The sequence below is a fragment of the Cryptomeria japonica genome, unplaced genomic scaffold (assembly GCF_030272615.1).
Source record: "Cryptomeria japonica unplaced genomic scaffold, Sugi_1.0 HiC_scaffold_375, whole genome shotgun sequence".
Lineage (NCBI taxonomy): Eukaryota > Viridiplantae > Streptophyta > Pinopsida > Cupressales > Cupressaceae > Cryptomeria > Cryptomeria japonica.
Genome location: NW_026729196.1, coordinates 107,749 through 120,636, shown reverse-complemented (window position 1 = coordinate 120,636; position 12,888 = coordinate 107,749). Strand labels below are relative to the sequence as shown.

General features: G+C 50.3%; 1 protein-coding gene across 1 annotated transcript; it reads right to left on the bottom strand.

The window, feature by feature from the left end:
- Positions 1–3,618: 3,618 nt before the first annotated feature.
- Positions 3,619–10,008, bottom strand: LOC131871156 (NADH-ubiquinone oxidoreductase chain 6-like). The gene is made up of 2 exons (XM_059215926.1): positions 9,874–10,008; positions 3,619–4,323 (listed from the first exon to the last, which is right to left on the bottom strand). Exons 1-2 carry the CDS (start codon positions 10,006–10,008, stop codon positions 3,619–3,621), a joined length of 840 nt encoding a protein of 279 aa, XP_059071909.1.
- Between the last annotated feature and the right edge of the window lie 2,880 nt (positions 10,009–12,888).

The following is a 12,888-nucleotide window of genomic DNA, read 5'->3' as shown; positions in this document are numbered from 1 at the left end:
TGTCGAGTTGGGTGGGCATAAAGTATTCCCACTTTGAATTCTCCCACCGTGCTAACTCAATCCTGTACGTAATACCCGAGGCCCCCCTTTAGAATAGTAGGGGCCATAGAAAACTATAGACCTCCCACTTCATTAATCAGCCTGCTAGAAGGGGGGGATTAGCCAACTATCGAGTCCCTCCCACTGCCATTAATCAACCTGCTAGAAGAAGGAGGCTATAGTTGCTGAAGCCCCCGGCCGAGGTAATTATCTCTCCTACTTTCCCTACCTTTCCCAATCCTACCTTCTCCCTTCCCCTTACAGTTGCCTTCCCCTTACAGTTGAGAGAGAAGGTCCGTAACCATCCACCGGCCCCGCCGGAACCACTTCCGGAAGGCCGGTTCCGTTCAACCAATCTTTCTCGGACCCTCCCTAATGCCCAAGAGCGTAAGCCCTACTATTCGGGGGGGCTGAACACGTCTAAATGGGTATCAAATGCATTGGGTAAGGGCCGCCGGGGGGTTGTGGAGAAGGGCCGGCCGGGTTGAGTCCTGTAACTAGCGGGTGCTTGCATCCCGTTAGTGGGAGCTTGAATCTGAGGTCAGTTCTTTAACCGTGATAACTAGATCCACCGGGCCGCCTAACGCTGAAGTATGGACAACCGGTACTGATTCCATAGTCGATTGAATCTGTAGATCAATCTGTGAACGGAGAAGGAGATGCCTAGCCATCATAACCATATCAATTTATACCCCATCTTCGGCCGCTTCGGCCGGCTGAACCACAACTATCTATGCTACTCAAAACCCACGCCCCACGAATGCCCAACATGGGGGCAAGTCCGACCACTCGGCTGGAGACAACTGGCCCACTATACCTCTGATCCTCCCAATGCAGGGGCACCAACTTCTATTCCCACCCCCAACAAAAAGAAACCCCCCACCCTATAGTTCCCCCCCACCCTTGCCGGTGGGAGGAACTACACGCCCCCCATCCTAGAGTTCCCCCCCACCCGGGCTGATTTGCCGCCTTATCTTCCTCCCACCCTGGGACCCCTACTATTTTAATAAGGGCTTCCCACCCACCCGTTATCCTATATCCTCCCACCCACCCCTTGCTCAGTCGTGGCCCTACTATCGACTATAGTGCCGGGGTGGGCCCTTTCTCTTCATCGCCGACCCCCCCCCACCCAGCTCCGAGTTCAAAGTTACTGATCGCTGATCTACTGATCGGGACGGGAGAAGAATAACTAGAGTTCTTCAAAGACAGAAGATGGGATTAAAGGACCCGGGTCTATGTATGATTCGGCGGGTCTATGGTCCAAGGGATGAATGATAGTCCAGCCTCCACCCCTACCTTTATAGTGGAGGTAGGGGCTTAGTCCTTGATGTCGTGTCAGTATTATAGCTGAAGCAAGCCCTACCCCTATCTTCTCGCTGCTGAAGTCAATTGGCGTGGATGCCCTATCTCTCCTAGGGCGAAGAGGCTGTCCAAGGCCGGGAGCTGCGAATCCGGGTGGAGAGGAATCTAAAGAAAGCTACTATGCTACTATGAAGAGAACCACAACTGCAGCGATAGCTGTAATCGAATCTCACTCGAGTGCTCTATATACGTTAGGTCGAGCGGAGATAGCTGGGAAAGCCATAACGACCTGCGATTCAAGGCCCTACCCAACAACAATCTATATCCACCCGGGAACCCTATGATTCCCACCCACCCGGACAATAGTTCCGGGGGCGAGACTAACGGAATCGGAGAACTCGGATGCAGTTCACGGATCCTACAAACCGCCTACCAACATGAATACACCTACCCCCTAGAGAGAGATAGGCATCGTCATTAACCGATACTGCTTTATCGTAGTAAGTGGAGAGATAGGGCAGATTGCCGATTCCTCTGCCTATCTACCCTTCCTATAGTGGGGGGGCGGGCCTCATCATCACATCTCACTGCCGATAGTAGTTGAGAGGGTCCATCATACTCCTCCATCATGAAGACCTGATCGGAGATCGGCATCCCGGAGGGGCGTAGATTAATACTCCCCAACTCCTCCATCATGCCCTATCCAAACTCTCCATACCTGGAGATCGGCATCTTTATACTTCTCCATAACTACCCCCCCACCTCTTATTAATCAGTCAATTAATCAGCCCGCTATTTTAAGCTATAATAATGGGTCAAGAGCTTATGGCTCGAGGCTGCCCCTTAGTCCAGATCCCCTACTATCTATAGGCCCATCCATCCCACCGTCAGAATCCCAACATCAGTCGTATCGCCCCGCATCCGTTTCGACCATGGGGGCCGGCTTCAATCGTGAGTCTAGTCTAGTCTAGCTAGTATAGTCAAGATCGAATCCGTTTCGACTGGAACTCAGCAGTACAGCAGTCCCACTATAAAGCCCCCAACCCGAGGTAGGGGGCCTCCTCAGGTCAAGGTGTCACATTGGCGGATCGAATCCCAATCCATCCCTGATCCGAAGATTCTGTAGTGGGACCGGCTATGAAGAAGAATAAGAGGTCGGATCTCCGATAGTAGGGCTATCCATCGGCTTCCCCAGATAGGGGCCCTCCAGCCGCCCCTATAGATAGTACCTGATCGGGGCGGGCACCGGCTCACTCATGTTCCGTATAGAGTCTGGACTGCATCACTATAAGACTAGGCATATTAAATGGACTGCATCACTATAGTCTCAGTCGGGAATGGACTGCATCACTATAGGACCATACCCCCCCTACTATATAGAACTTGCATAGCATCACCCCAATATAATAGGAGGGGGGCCACTCATGTTACGTAAATAGTATGGACCTTAAGCCATTATAGCTATTAGAGTAGCGGGGCCTCCCCTACTCCTCGGCCGGAAGGACAGCGAACGAAGCATTCACTTCAACCAACCAAGCATGGAGCTCCAGATGGAACCCCCCCGGCGGCGATAGGGCGGGCACAAACAGGCCGGGTAGGGGACCGAAGGAACGGAAAGAAAAACCCGGCTAAAGACTTGCCGAAGCCTATTCCCCACCACCATAACTATGGAACTCCCACCCGCCGGCCGCCACCACTATAGGACTCCATTCATTGGACGGATCGGAATCCATGGATGCATAGAAGGCAGGGCCCAACTATAGCTATAGCTATAGAAGGCTGCAAAGGGCTGGACAGAATCAAGCAACGAACGGACCGATTCACTCGACGGAAGCAACCAACCAAAGAAGTTATCGGGACCGAGGGCGGCTCGCTACAACAGATAACAAGAAAAGCCCTTACCTCAAGCACTTACAGAGAGAGCCAGGGACAACCCTTCCGACTTTAAACCCTCCTCTACTCTATACGCCCTCAACCCCAACCTACCTCTACTAGCAGAGCAGAGACACTCAAACACCCGGGGTGGGTTGGGAAGAAGGGCAGAGGAGAGGGACTACCCCACCCTACCCCGGGGTGGGGGGAAATGGTAGGAAGGTTCGGCATATAGCTTTCTTTCTTTCTTTCGCCCATAGAATTTGAGGGGCCAGCGTAAACTTTCTCAATCGTGCTCGGGGCACAACCTACCCCACCCCTACCCATGGATGTCGACCTGCCCCCCCCCCACATGGCCCACCCGCCCACCCCTACCCTGCCCCAATATTGGTGAGAAGTATTTCTTTATTGGGGCCTATAGATAGTAGGGGCGGAACCTGGGGTGGGTAGGTGTGGGTCTGTCGTCCTCCTCATCATAGTCCTCTTGGAATCAATAGCATTTTGTCGGAACACGTCCTGTCTCTTAACTCTAGTAGTCCTATGCATAGTCAGTACTGTAGCCCCAATCATGGCTACTGACAGAATTAGACTAGAAACCAAGAACCGAACGGAATAGTAGGTATGAAGTGAATTGCCCGATGTTTCCGAATTGGTCCAACCCTGTATTTCTCCAGCATGAACTGTATATCTCAGAGAGTTTGTACTTATGCTCGTTGGTAATAATGGAATGTGATCATTATCTGGGATGAGGGACATTTCCCACCAAGGGATCAGTCCAATAATACCGCTCACTGGTGGATAGCGCGATACCTTTTCGTGAATCTCCGCTATTTGAATATTCAACATCATGACCACGGGTAAGGATAAAACGGCAATAGCTCCTGTATGAACCACCGGGGAGATCATGGCGGGGAGGTCAGGACCTAACAAAATGGGTGAACCCGAGGTGTTGCGAAACACTGGGATGGAGGACGGAACGGGATGTACTGGATTCTTGGCGCGTACAACCATCAAACCGGAGACCAAAGCAGGGCTCGGCGAAACGGAAAGTATCGTAGTACGCCGTCCTTCCCTAGAATGGAACGGGCATGTTACGTATAGAATCGAGCCCTATTATTCTATTATGAAACTATAGTCCCACCCCGACTATGCCAACTATAGTTTCCGTCACTCTAGCAACTATTCAACTATTCTTTGGGGGGGTGGGGGGAATTATATGGGCCCTGCTAGATTAATAAAGAGGGTATGTAGATTTTCATTCTAGCAGGCTGAGGGCTACTCTCGATATTGGCGGGAGGATATAGGAGAAGTCCGGGTTGGGTGGGGCTCGATAGTTCAAACCCGGGTGCTGCCAACTAGATCTTCCCACCCACCGCCTCCGCGGGAGCCAATCCACCAACGGCCTGCACTCCACTGTTAAGTTAAGGGGAGAGGAGCTTAAGAGGATAGATGCTCCCCGGCTTGCAAGAAGGAATAGGAGTGATGGAGGCCACCTCATTACCAATAGTCTTGAATGCCTTGATTGAATCCCCAGATCGCATTGGTGAACCTCTCCATATTTGTTAGTTCAGTTCAGAAGAATAGAATGGAACAGCAGAACCCCTTAGAATAGTAGGGGCCTCCCACCCACCCCAGCTAATCCCTAAACTCTGTTCCCTACCAACTCCATCTGCCGAATCAAGACAGTATAGGGGCCTAGCCTTGCCAATCCGGATAGAGGAGTATTTTCATGCCCAGATGCTCCTCTCCTTCCAGATGTATTCCCTACCCAGATGCCCTACCTTGGATTCAAAAGCAAGAGATAGGAGTATGCCCCCGGAGCCTAAAATATTCTATGGGCCCCTACTATTCGGCCCCTTTTTCATATTATTCTAGCAAGCTCCCTACTATGGCAATAGGCCATCAAAATTGTAGGGGGAGGAGGATCTCCTATCAAAACCAGGCAGAGGTGTGGTGGCCCCTACCTTTCATTCATTACGGAAATGTTGGTTGCTCCAGTAAACCCTTCCATCCAAGAAAATGTATTCAAATGCCTCTTAATGGCATCAGCCCCTAGAAATTGTAGGGCGAGCCGTTCATTAATGACGTGCCCTACTATTCTATGGATGCGCTTGCACTCGACCTACAATTCTATGGGGCTAGAATCGCCCCATAGCCCCTCGACATTTTATGGTAGGGGAATAAGCTAGCCATAGAACAATAACCCTCCCCCCCCACCTCCCTATTCTAGTTATTGTAGGGGAGCCCCCCATAGCCCCTCGACATTTTATGCCCTTTCCCTTTCCCCTTTTCAATAGTAGGGGTAGGGGTAGGGGGGGCTAGAGTAACAATTCCCCCTACTTCTATGGGGGGGGGCCGTTTCCCAATGAGTAAGCTCCCGCCTCGGGAACAAGGCGGGGCCGATGCATATGCAGGAGCTACTAGTCCTTTCTGGTTACGTTTCCCAATACAATACAATCTAGTCGGCCAAGCAGATCGGATAAGGAAGGGTTATCGCCCGAGGCAGATCTTCGGCTCATCCAACTCCTCTGAGTTTCGCGGTGCAAATTTCTATGATGCCATACCGAAGTGGATCGGCGCTGCACTACACTATATGGATATAGCAGTGGTACACAAGACTATTAACTGAGTTATACATCCGAGGAAGGAGGTGGTTATCTGCTCGGTTACACATAATACTATAGCGATGGATGGTAGGCACGACCTATTCCTCTCTGTGCCCACAGCGCATAAGCATGATCCGCCTTACTCAACTATTCCAGATCGGCACGTCTCTTCTGAGATTTGACTTGGAGATGTTACTTCAAGGTGGATCGGAGAACCGACCTAACTATTCTCTATCCCTAGTTTTAGGCTCTGCTACTGTTGGTGGTACTGGGGCTACCGCTGAATCGACTGCTTAACCTGGATCTGTAACTGCATTATATGGACCTTTAGTAACCCAATTAATTGTAAGGGCTGCAGCTTTTTCTGCTCTATAAACAACGGAATTGACTCTTGCTCCTTCGACTGAGTCAACTGGTACCCTGCTAATGGGGGTTATGAATCAATATTAGATGCTACTGCCTCTCCAACTCCCCCAATTAATTAGCCTGCTAGAGTAAGGCAGCAGGGTGGGAATAGTAAAGTGGAGGAGTGGTTTGGCCGAGTTGAACCCAGCATCTTAGAGTGGAGAGGGAGAGAGGAGAGGTTGCTGCGGCCGTACGGGGTGGGTGGGAGGACATTAGGGGCAAGCTGATTCCCTTCAAATAGTAGGGGGGGGGGTGGGCCCCTATTTTCTATTATTCTGGAGGAGGCTATGGGACTGCAGTCAAGCCCTACCCCTATAATTGGGCGGGCCCCTACTATTCGTAAAGGGCTAGCAGGCGTACATTAATTGACTGGAGTGGGAGGGAATAGTTATGGTGGGCCCCTACAATAATCTACCTCCCAGGGGGGGCCAGGTGGAGAATATATAGTGGGGGGGGGGATGGCATGTTACGTAGATAATCTGGCCCGCCTCCAGTCAACACTCGATAGTTGGCGGGCCCCCCCTCAAATTATATGGCCCCTACTATTCGCTTGACTAGGGGGTGGGCCCCTACTATTCTATGGCAGGAGAAGACGTTCTCGGGCGTCGCCCCTACTACTATTCGGCGAGAAGGTTCAGTCGGTTCAATGCCTACTGTATCGGAAAGAATCATAGCCCACTTCAAACAAGCCACTATTTTATGGACTGATTAATTACAGGTTTATTTATTAATGCCGGCAGTGGGAGGCCCTTTATTCCCACCCATCCCTTGCCAGGGGCCGAACTTCTATATCCTCCTGCCATAGAATAGTAGGGGCCCACCCCTAGATGCCGTTGTTATTGTGGGGGGTTCAATTCGCCCTCCCACCCGAATTATAGTGGTTGGAGGTAGAGGGTTGTGGGGTGGGTGCTGTGGGGTTGGGTGGGTGGACATAATTCTGTGGGGTTGGGCCCATGGGTGGGTAGGGACTCGATAGTTCCTTATTAATCAGCCTGCCCCCTTTTGTCCCCCCACCCACCCCTATGCAGGAAGCAGGGTGGGACTAGAGTTCCGGAGGCCCGTAGGGGGAAGCCGAAAAGACCAGACGACATTCTAGATGTGGCGGCTGATCATCCGAAATCCTCTCGGTGTCCCCATCCCGGTGAGAGTGGCCGATCATCCGAAGCCATTTTGGCTCATGAATTGACTGCTGCAGCTATTGATTCGGACGCTGCGAGGTGCCCGGGGGGCCTTCTCCGTATCGATTATTCACCGGTGTTGCACATACGGGTATGGTAAAACGACCGCCATATATATCTATAGGCAACTACTTTGACTCATGTAGCGAGATAGCCGCCTTGCCTTTACCGAGATAGGGGATAGGGGCTCTCGCCCCCCCCCCTCTCTTATATATGGGGGATAGAGGGGGGCTCGACCATCCACTGGCATCATGTCTGTGTGGCTACGAGTTCTCGTCCCGTTCATAGGATCAGGCGCCAATTCGACGTTGAAAGGGAGTCCTGGTACTTACTAGACTATCGCCCTATCCCGCTTCCCTACTATTCTAAAGGGGTCGCGGTCTTCATCGGGGTGGATGGACAACTACATCCATTCATTCATTCATAGATCATTGGCGGGGCGACAAGACCAATCGGACCGATTACCGCCATTACCGATTACGGCATTGCGGAGGTGGCATGCCGACTAATCCACGGGCGGATTGCCAGAACAGAGGCTTCCTTCATGCGGTAATCGTTATCGTGCCCTTTTGACAACATCATTCCCTTTTGACAACATCATTGAACCTCAACCTCTCATTCCCAGCGGCCTCGGGAGATAGTAACAGTGAAGCTGGGGTTCACCGCCCGGGGACTTTTTTCAATTCAACCCCTCTCACGAATACAAACTCGCTCCAGTCAAGTTGAACGCCAGGGGAGGAGAGCTCGTGAAGTGGGATAGAACATTGAATCTGCCGGTGAACAATGCGATCGATCAACAACTATCAACGGGAGGGGGTTTATAGTGGTGGATTGGGCCAATACGACTCGACTTTTGCCATTCCACACAGATCGGGAGTGCCGCCGGGCGATATGAGGGACTCGGGCCTTTCCGGCCTATTGTTGCCCCTTTCCGGCCTATTTTCGGATTTCATTGTTCGGGTTCGGCCCGTTCCATTGTTTGGGTTCCAATCACGGTCCCTACTCTATATACCCCATTGTTCGCCTATCTCTATATTGGGGGAATCTCATGCGGGCGGAATCGATTGGTAGATATGGTAGGCCGATGGGATGCATGCAGAATATTATTCCATTCTATCCGTAGTGATCCGACGACCATCTCTATCCCCAGGCGGACCCATATAGATATACGGCCGAAGACCTTTGCCATAGAATAGTAGGGGAGCGCCCAACAATTAATCTACCTCTAATTAATTAGCCTGCTAGAATGACAATATACATACCCTCCCCCCTACTATTTGAAGGGCTAGCCCCCTACTATCTAAAGGGCTAGCAGGCGTCATTAATCTACTGATCCCTTCCCCGCCCAATTCGGCTAGGGGTAGGGGGGAGGGGGCATGTTACGTATAGAATCGCGGTAGGGGAGAGGGCCTTGGGATAGGCTCAACTATAGTTGGGTTAATTAATAAGCTTGCTAGAAGAATTCCATTATAGGGAGCCCCATTATAGAGTAGGGTGTATGCTCTTCTATCCTTTCTATTGGGGAGAGGAATCAATCCACAACCCCTACTCTATAATGGGCCCAGGCCCTACTTGACTTCCTGGGGTAGGGCCGCCTATACCTGCGGCAAGCTGATTCCCTTCAAATAGTAGGGGGGGTGGGTGGGGATAGTAATTGACTCAGCCAAGCTCCTTCAGTAACTCTTCGGTACTGTGATCGCAACCTGCTACCCCATTGATGATAGGTAACCCCCCAACCGTTCTAACCTCCTCCCGGGGCGGTGTCAAAATAGTTCCCACCCACCCGACGCACTATCTCCTCCCACCCACCCCTATCAAGCCTTGCCCGCCTATCAAGGCTAATAACTACCGGTAACGCCCACAGCAATAGAGGGCCACTATAGATGGCTATTTCTGGTTGGGAGCCGGAACCATACATAGAGCATTCCGTTTCCACCTGGCCTACTTTCGTCACTATCGGTCTCGATGCGGCGATTTATTAAGCCTTTTTCGAGGATCTGGAATGCTACCAACATCCATGTTATGTAATAGAAGGGGGGAATCAAACCTACGGGAAAGATGTACCAATTCATGGAACCATCAGCCGTTATTCTAGCTCGATTCTAGCAACTATCGAGTGCTCGATTCTATAATTGAGCGGGCTTCAGTCAAGCCCTACCCCCATAGAATTGTAGGGGGCTGGGTACCATAGAATGTCGAGGGAATGCGTCCCATAGCCTCCTCCTCCCACCCGGCGAGAAACTTGCACTCGATAGTTGCTAGAAAACTCCGAGCTCGCCCTACTATTCGGCTGGGGGTGGGTGGGAGGCCACCCTTATTGCCACCCACCCACCAGTAAAGCCCCACACACGCCTTAAAATAGTGACGTTCATTAATGTGCCCCATAGCCTCCTCCCACCCACCCCTAGGGAATCCGCCTGCTAGTCTCGCCCTTTAGCATAGAATTGGGGGCTAAAAGAAGCTAGCCCTACAATTATAGTTGCTAGAATCGAGCTAGAATAAGCAATAGACTGTTCACCCGAAGTGCCTTCCCTTGATGTTGCTGTTCCGTCTTCCACTCCGCCCTTTACAAAGTCGCTTTTGTCCTGTCTTCCCCGGGCAGACATTTCGACATTGCTGACACAATCTCTCTCTATATATCGGTATCAGCTGTCAACAAAGACTAGTGATGAGCAAATCATCCACGTGTAGAAGAATAATAACAATATTGTCCATCGGGGCGATGAACAAATCATTATCACAAGAGCATTTCATGGGATTCGGGGAACGAAAGAAAGAAGTAATTGTTCCATACCATGCTCGTGGTGCTTGTTCAAGCCCATATAATGATTTCTGAAGCTTGCACACGGGTCTCTCTATCAACGTGAAAAGCAGGGGCCGTATAGATTGATTCCTTTGACCCGCATTCTTAGCATCCATCTGATGTACCTCCCAACCCGCAGCCGAAGCACAAATAAACCCGATGGAAGGCAGGCCACAGGAGCGAAAGTCTCATCATAATCAATACCGATACGAGTGAACCCCCTAGCCACAAGTCTAGCTTCATACTCATGAACACTTCCGGGCCCCTACAATTCTAAGGCGGGTGGGGATTATGTTGCTTTGTTTCAAACAGCCATTTACAGCTAACAACATTCCTTTTAGCTGGTGCAATAACTAATTTCCAAGTATCATTTCTGATCAAAGCATCATACTCATTTTGCATAGCCTTTACCCATCTAGGATCCTATCCTGTGCAGCCGGAGATGGCTCATTCGCACATAATGATGCAGTATAGGCTTCTCGACTCCTTGTCCTCTTAGTGAGGTCATTCATCTCATCACTAAGACAACCACCCCGCCTTGCCGAATAGTAGGGCCGAGTAGACTGATTCAATGCTTTTGTAGGAGACCTGTTCAAAACGTAAACACTAGTATTCCCCCACCCCCACCCCAACATAGAATTCTTTCTTCCTCCCCCAACCCCATTAATATTAATGCCCCGTTGGTACTTCTGGTTCAAAATGCTTTGAAAATGAGAGGGGGGCTGCTATATTGAGGGTAGGGCTATATTTATTCTCCCCACCCCTAGGAATCGTAGATTAATGAGGGGGTGCAGTTGGGAATAAAATGAGGGGGGGGAACCGCCCGACACTACCCACCCAAACATTCTATCTTGACGGCCATTCTCTCTTGACGGTAAGGAGGCCCTTCCCCCACCCCCAACTTATACATGGTAGGGAAAAAGACCAACTTATACTTCGTGGTTTGCCACTTCTCTCTCAGTTGTTTCCCTCTGATGAAGACCCTCTGGGAACCGATTAGTTGTTCCCGACTTTAATTAGCTGCTTTATTGATGGATGTGACGTATGTTAATTTCACTCTCTCTTGGCCTATCTAAACTATATAGAGTAGGGGGTTAGTAGGTCCTCCTTGTAGTTCATTATAGACGTAACATGTCTCGGATTCGAGCTATTGATTGGTTACGAAAGAGCAAGAAGGGTGGAAAGACCTAATTAGGCTAGGCCTGGATGGAAAGCAATGGAATGATATGCCTTCAAAGGCACGGATATTACGTATAGAGATTAGTTGGTTGCCCCTACTATTCGCGAAGGGAAGCCCTACTATTCTAAAGGAGATCCGGTCAACTGGCTAGGGATATGCATTTGGATTTGCTCGAACTAAATCTAAAACGGGGCTCCGGCTCCTTCCGAGTCTCTTAATGGGCATGCCCCTACCTCCGTCCCTGATGTTGCTTCCCCTGCTCCTTACTGAGATGCTTCTGGTTTTTCAACCGGATCATCTGCCCGTAGGGATCTCGCTCTCTAGCATGAGAATCTTCCTTAGGCCATAGCCCGTTCCAAATCCAATTGATCTGGGACCCGTGAATGATCCAGTAGAGGCAGGGAAGGGGTATGTTTACAACTCAATAGACCCCGCAATATAAGAGGTTAGAGAAGCTAAGGTAGGAGCCATTAGCGATTTACCTGGTTCCACCATCATTGGCAAAGGCTGGAGTTCCGGTTCGTTCAGTTCCATATCGGGATTCCGTTGCCCTTTAGAATAGTAGGGGGTGAAAGCAACATAAAAGCCAAAAGCAAAGGCAAGGACAAGGGCAGCAGGAAAGTAAACAGCAGATCCTCTAGTTGCATTTTACCGAGTTGATCTACCTAAAGCACCAGTAGCACTTGTTTAAGTTGACCGAGCAGCTTTATATCCATATTCGAAGCCAGTAGACCAGTCAAGCTTACCCCAAACTAGTCAATGATCCCCTTTAGAATAGTAGGCCATTTTTAGAGTAAGCATCACTACCAATGCCATTTTGATAACCAGCAACATAGCAAGTATAAGCAGAGGCTACGGCAATTCCATATCCATTCATTAGAGATCCATATCTATATCCCGTAGCGGAGTCTCCCTTAGAATAGTAGGGGCCTCCCGCAGATAAAGATACAGAGATAGAGGTGGAGGTACATTATTGAGATCCCGCGTCAATTGAGCTTGTTTCAGCTTCCCCAGTCTCGCAGACCCGGGTTCAGTCGTTTCAGTTGCATATTCAGTAAGAGATCGAACAGATTCACCCGCGGAACCTATTGATTTAGTCCCACCAGCGCAAGCACCCCTTCCTGTCCTAGCTTCCCTTAGTTTGGTTTCGTAAGCAGATAGAGATCAAAAGCGTACGCATTCTCACCACCCCTTTCTCCCCTTTTAGTTACAGTGAGAGGGGCAGAACACGCATCTCTCGATATAGGGGCAGAGGTAGCTGAAGATCTTCTAGTTGCAAAGCCCGTTGATCGATTGACAAAGTCATAAGCCCGTTGATCGATTGACAAAGTCATAACCAGGGGCAGAGGCAAGAATACATACCCGCGTAGGATGCAGCTTATTCCATTGGTTGTTATCCAGTTCAAAAAGGAATGACTGGTTTCACGATAAAGCCAAGGTGGGCGGCACATATCACTATACGATCGATTCTCGTAGCGCCTTCCGGACCACTCTTTGTTCTAG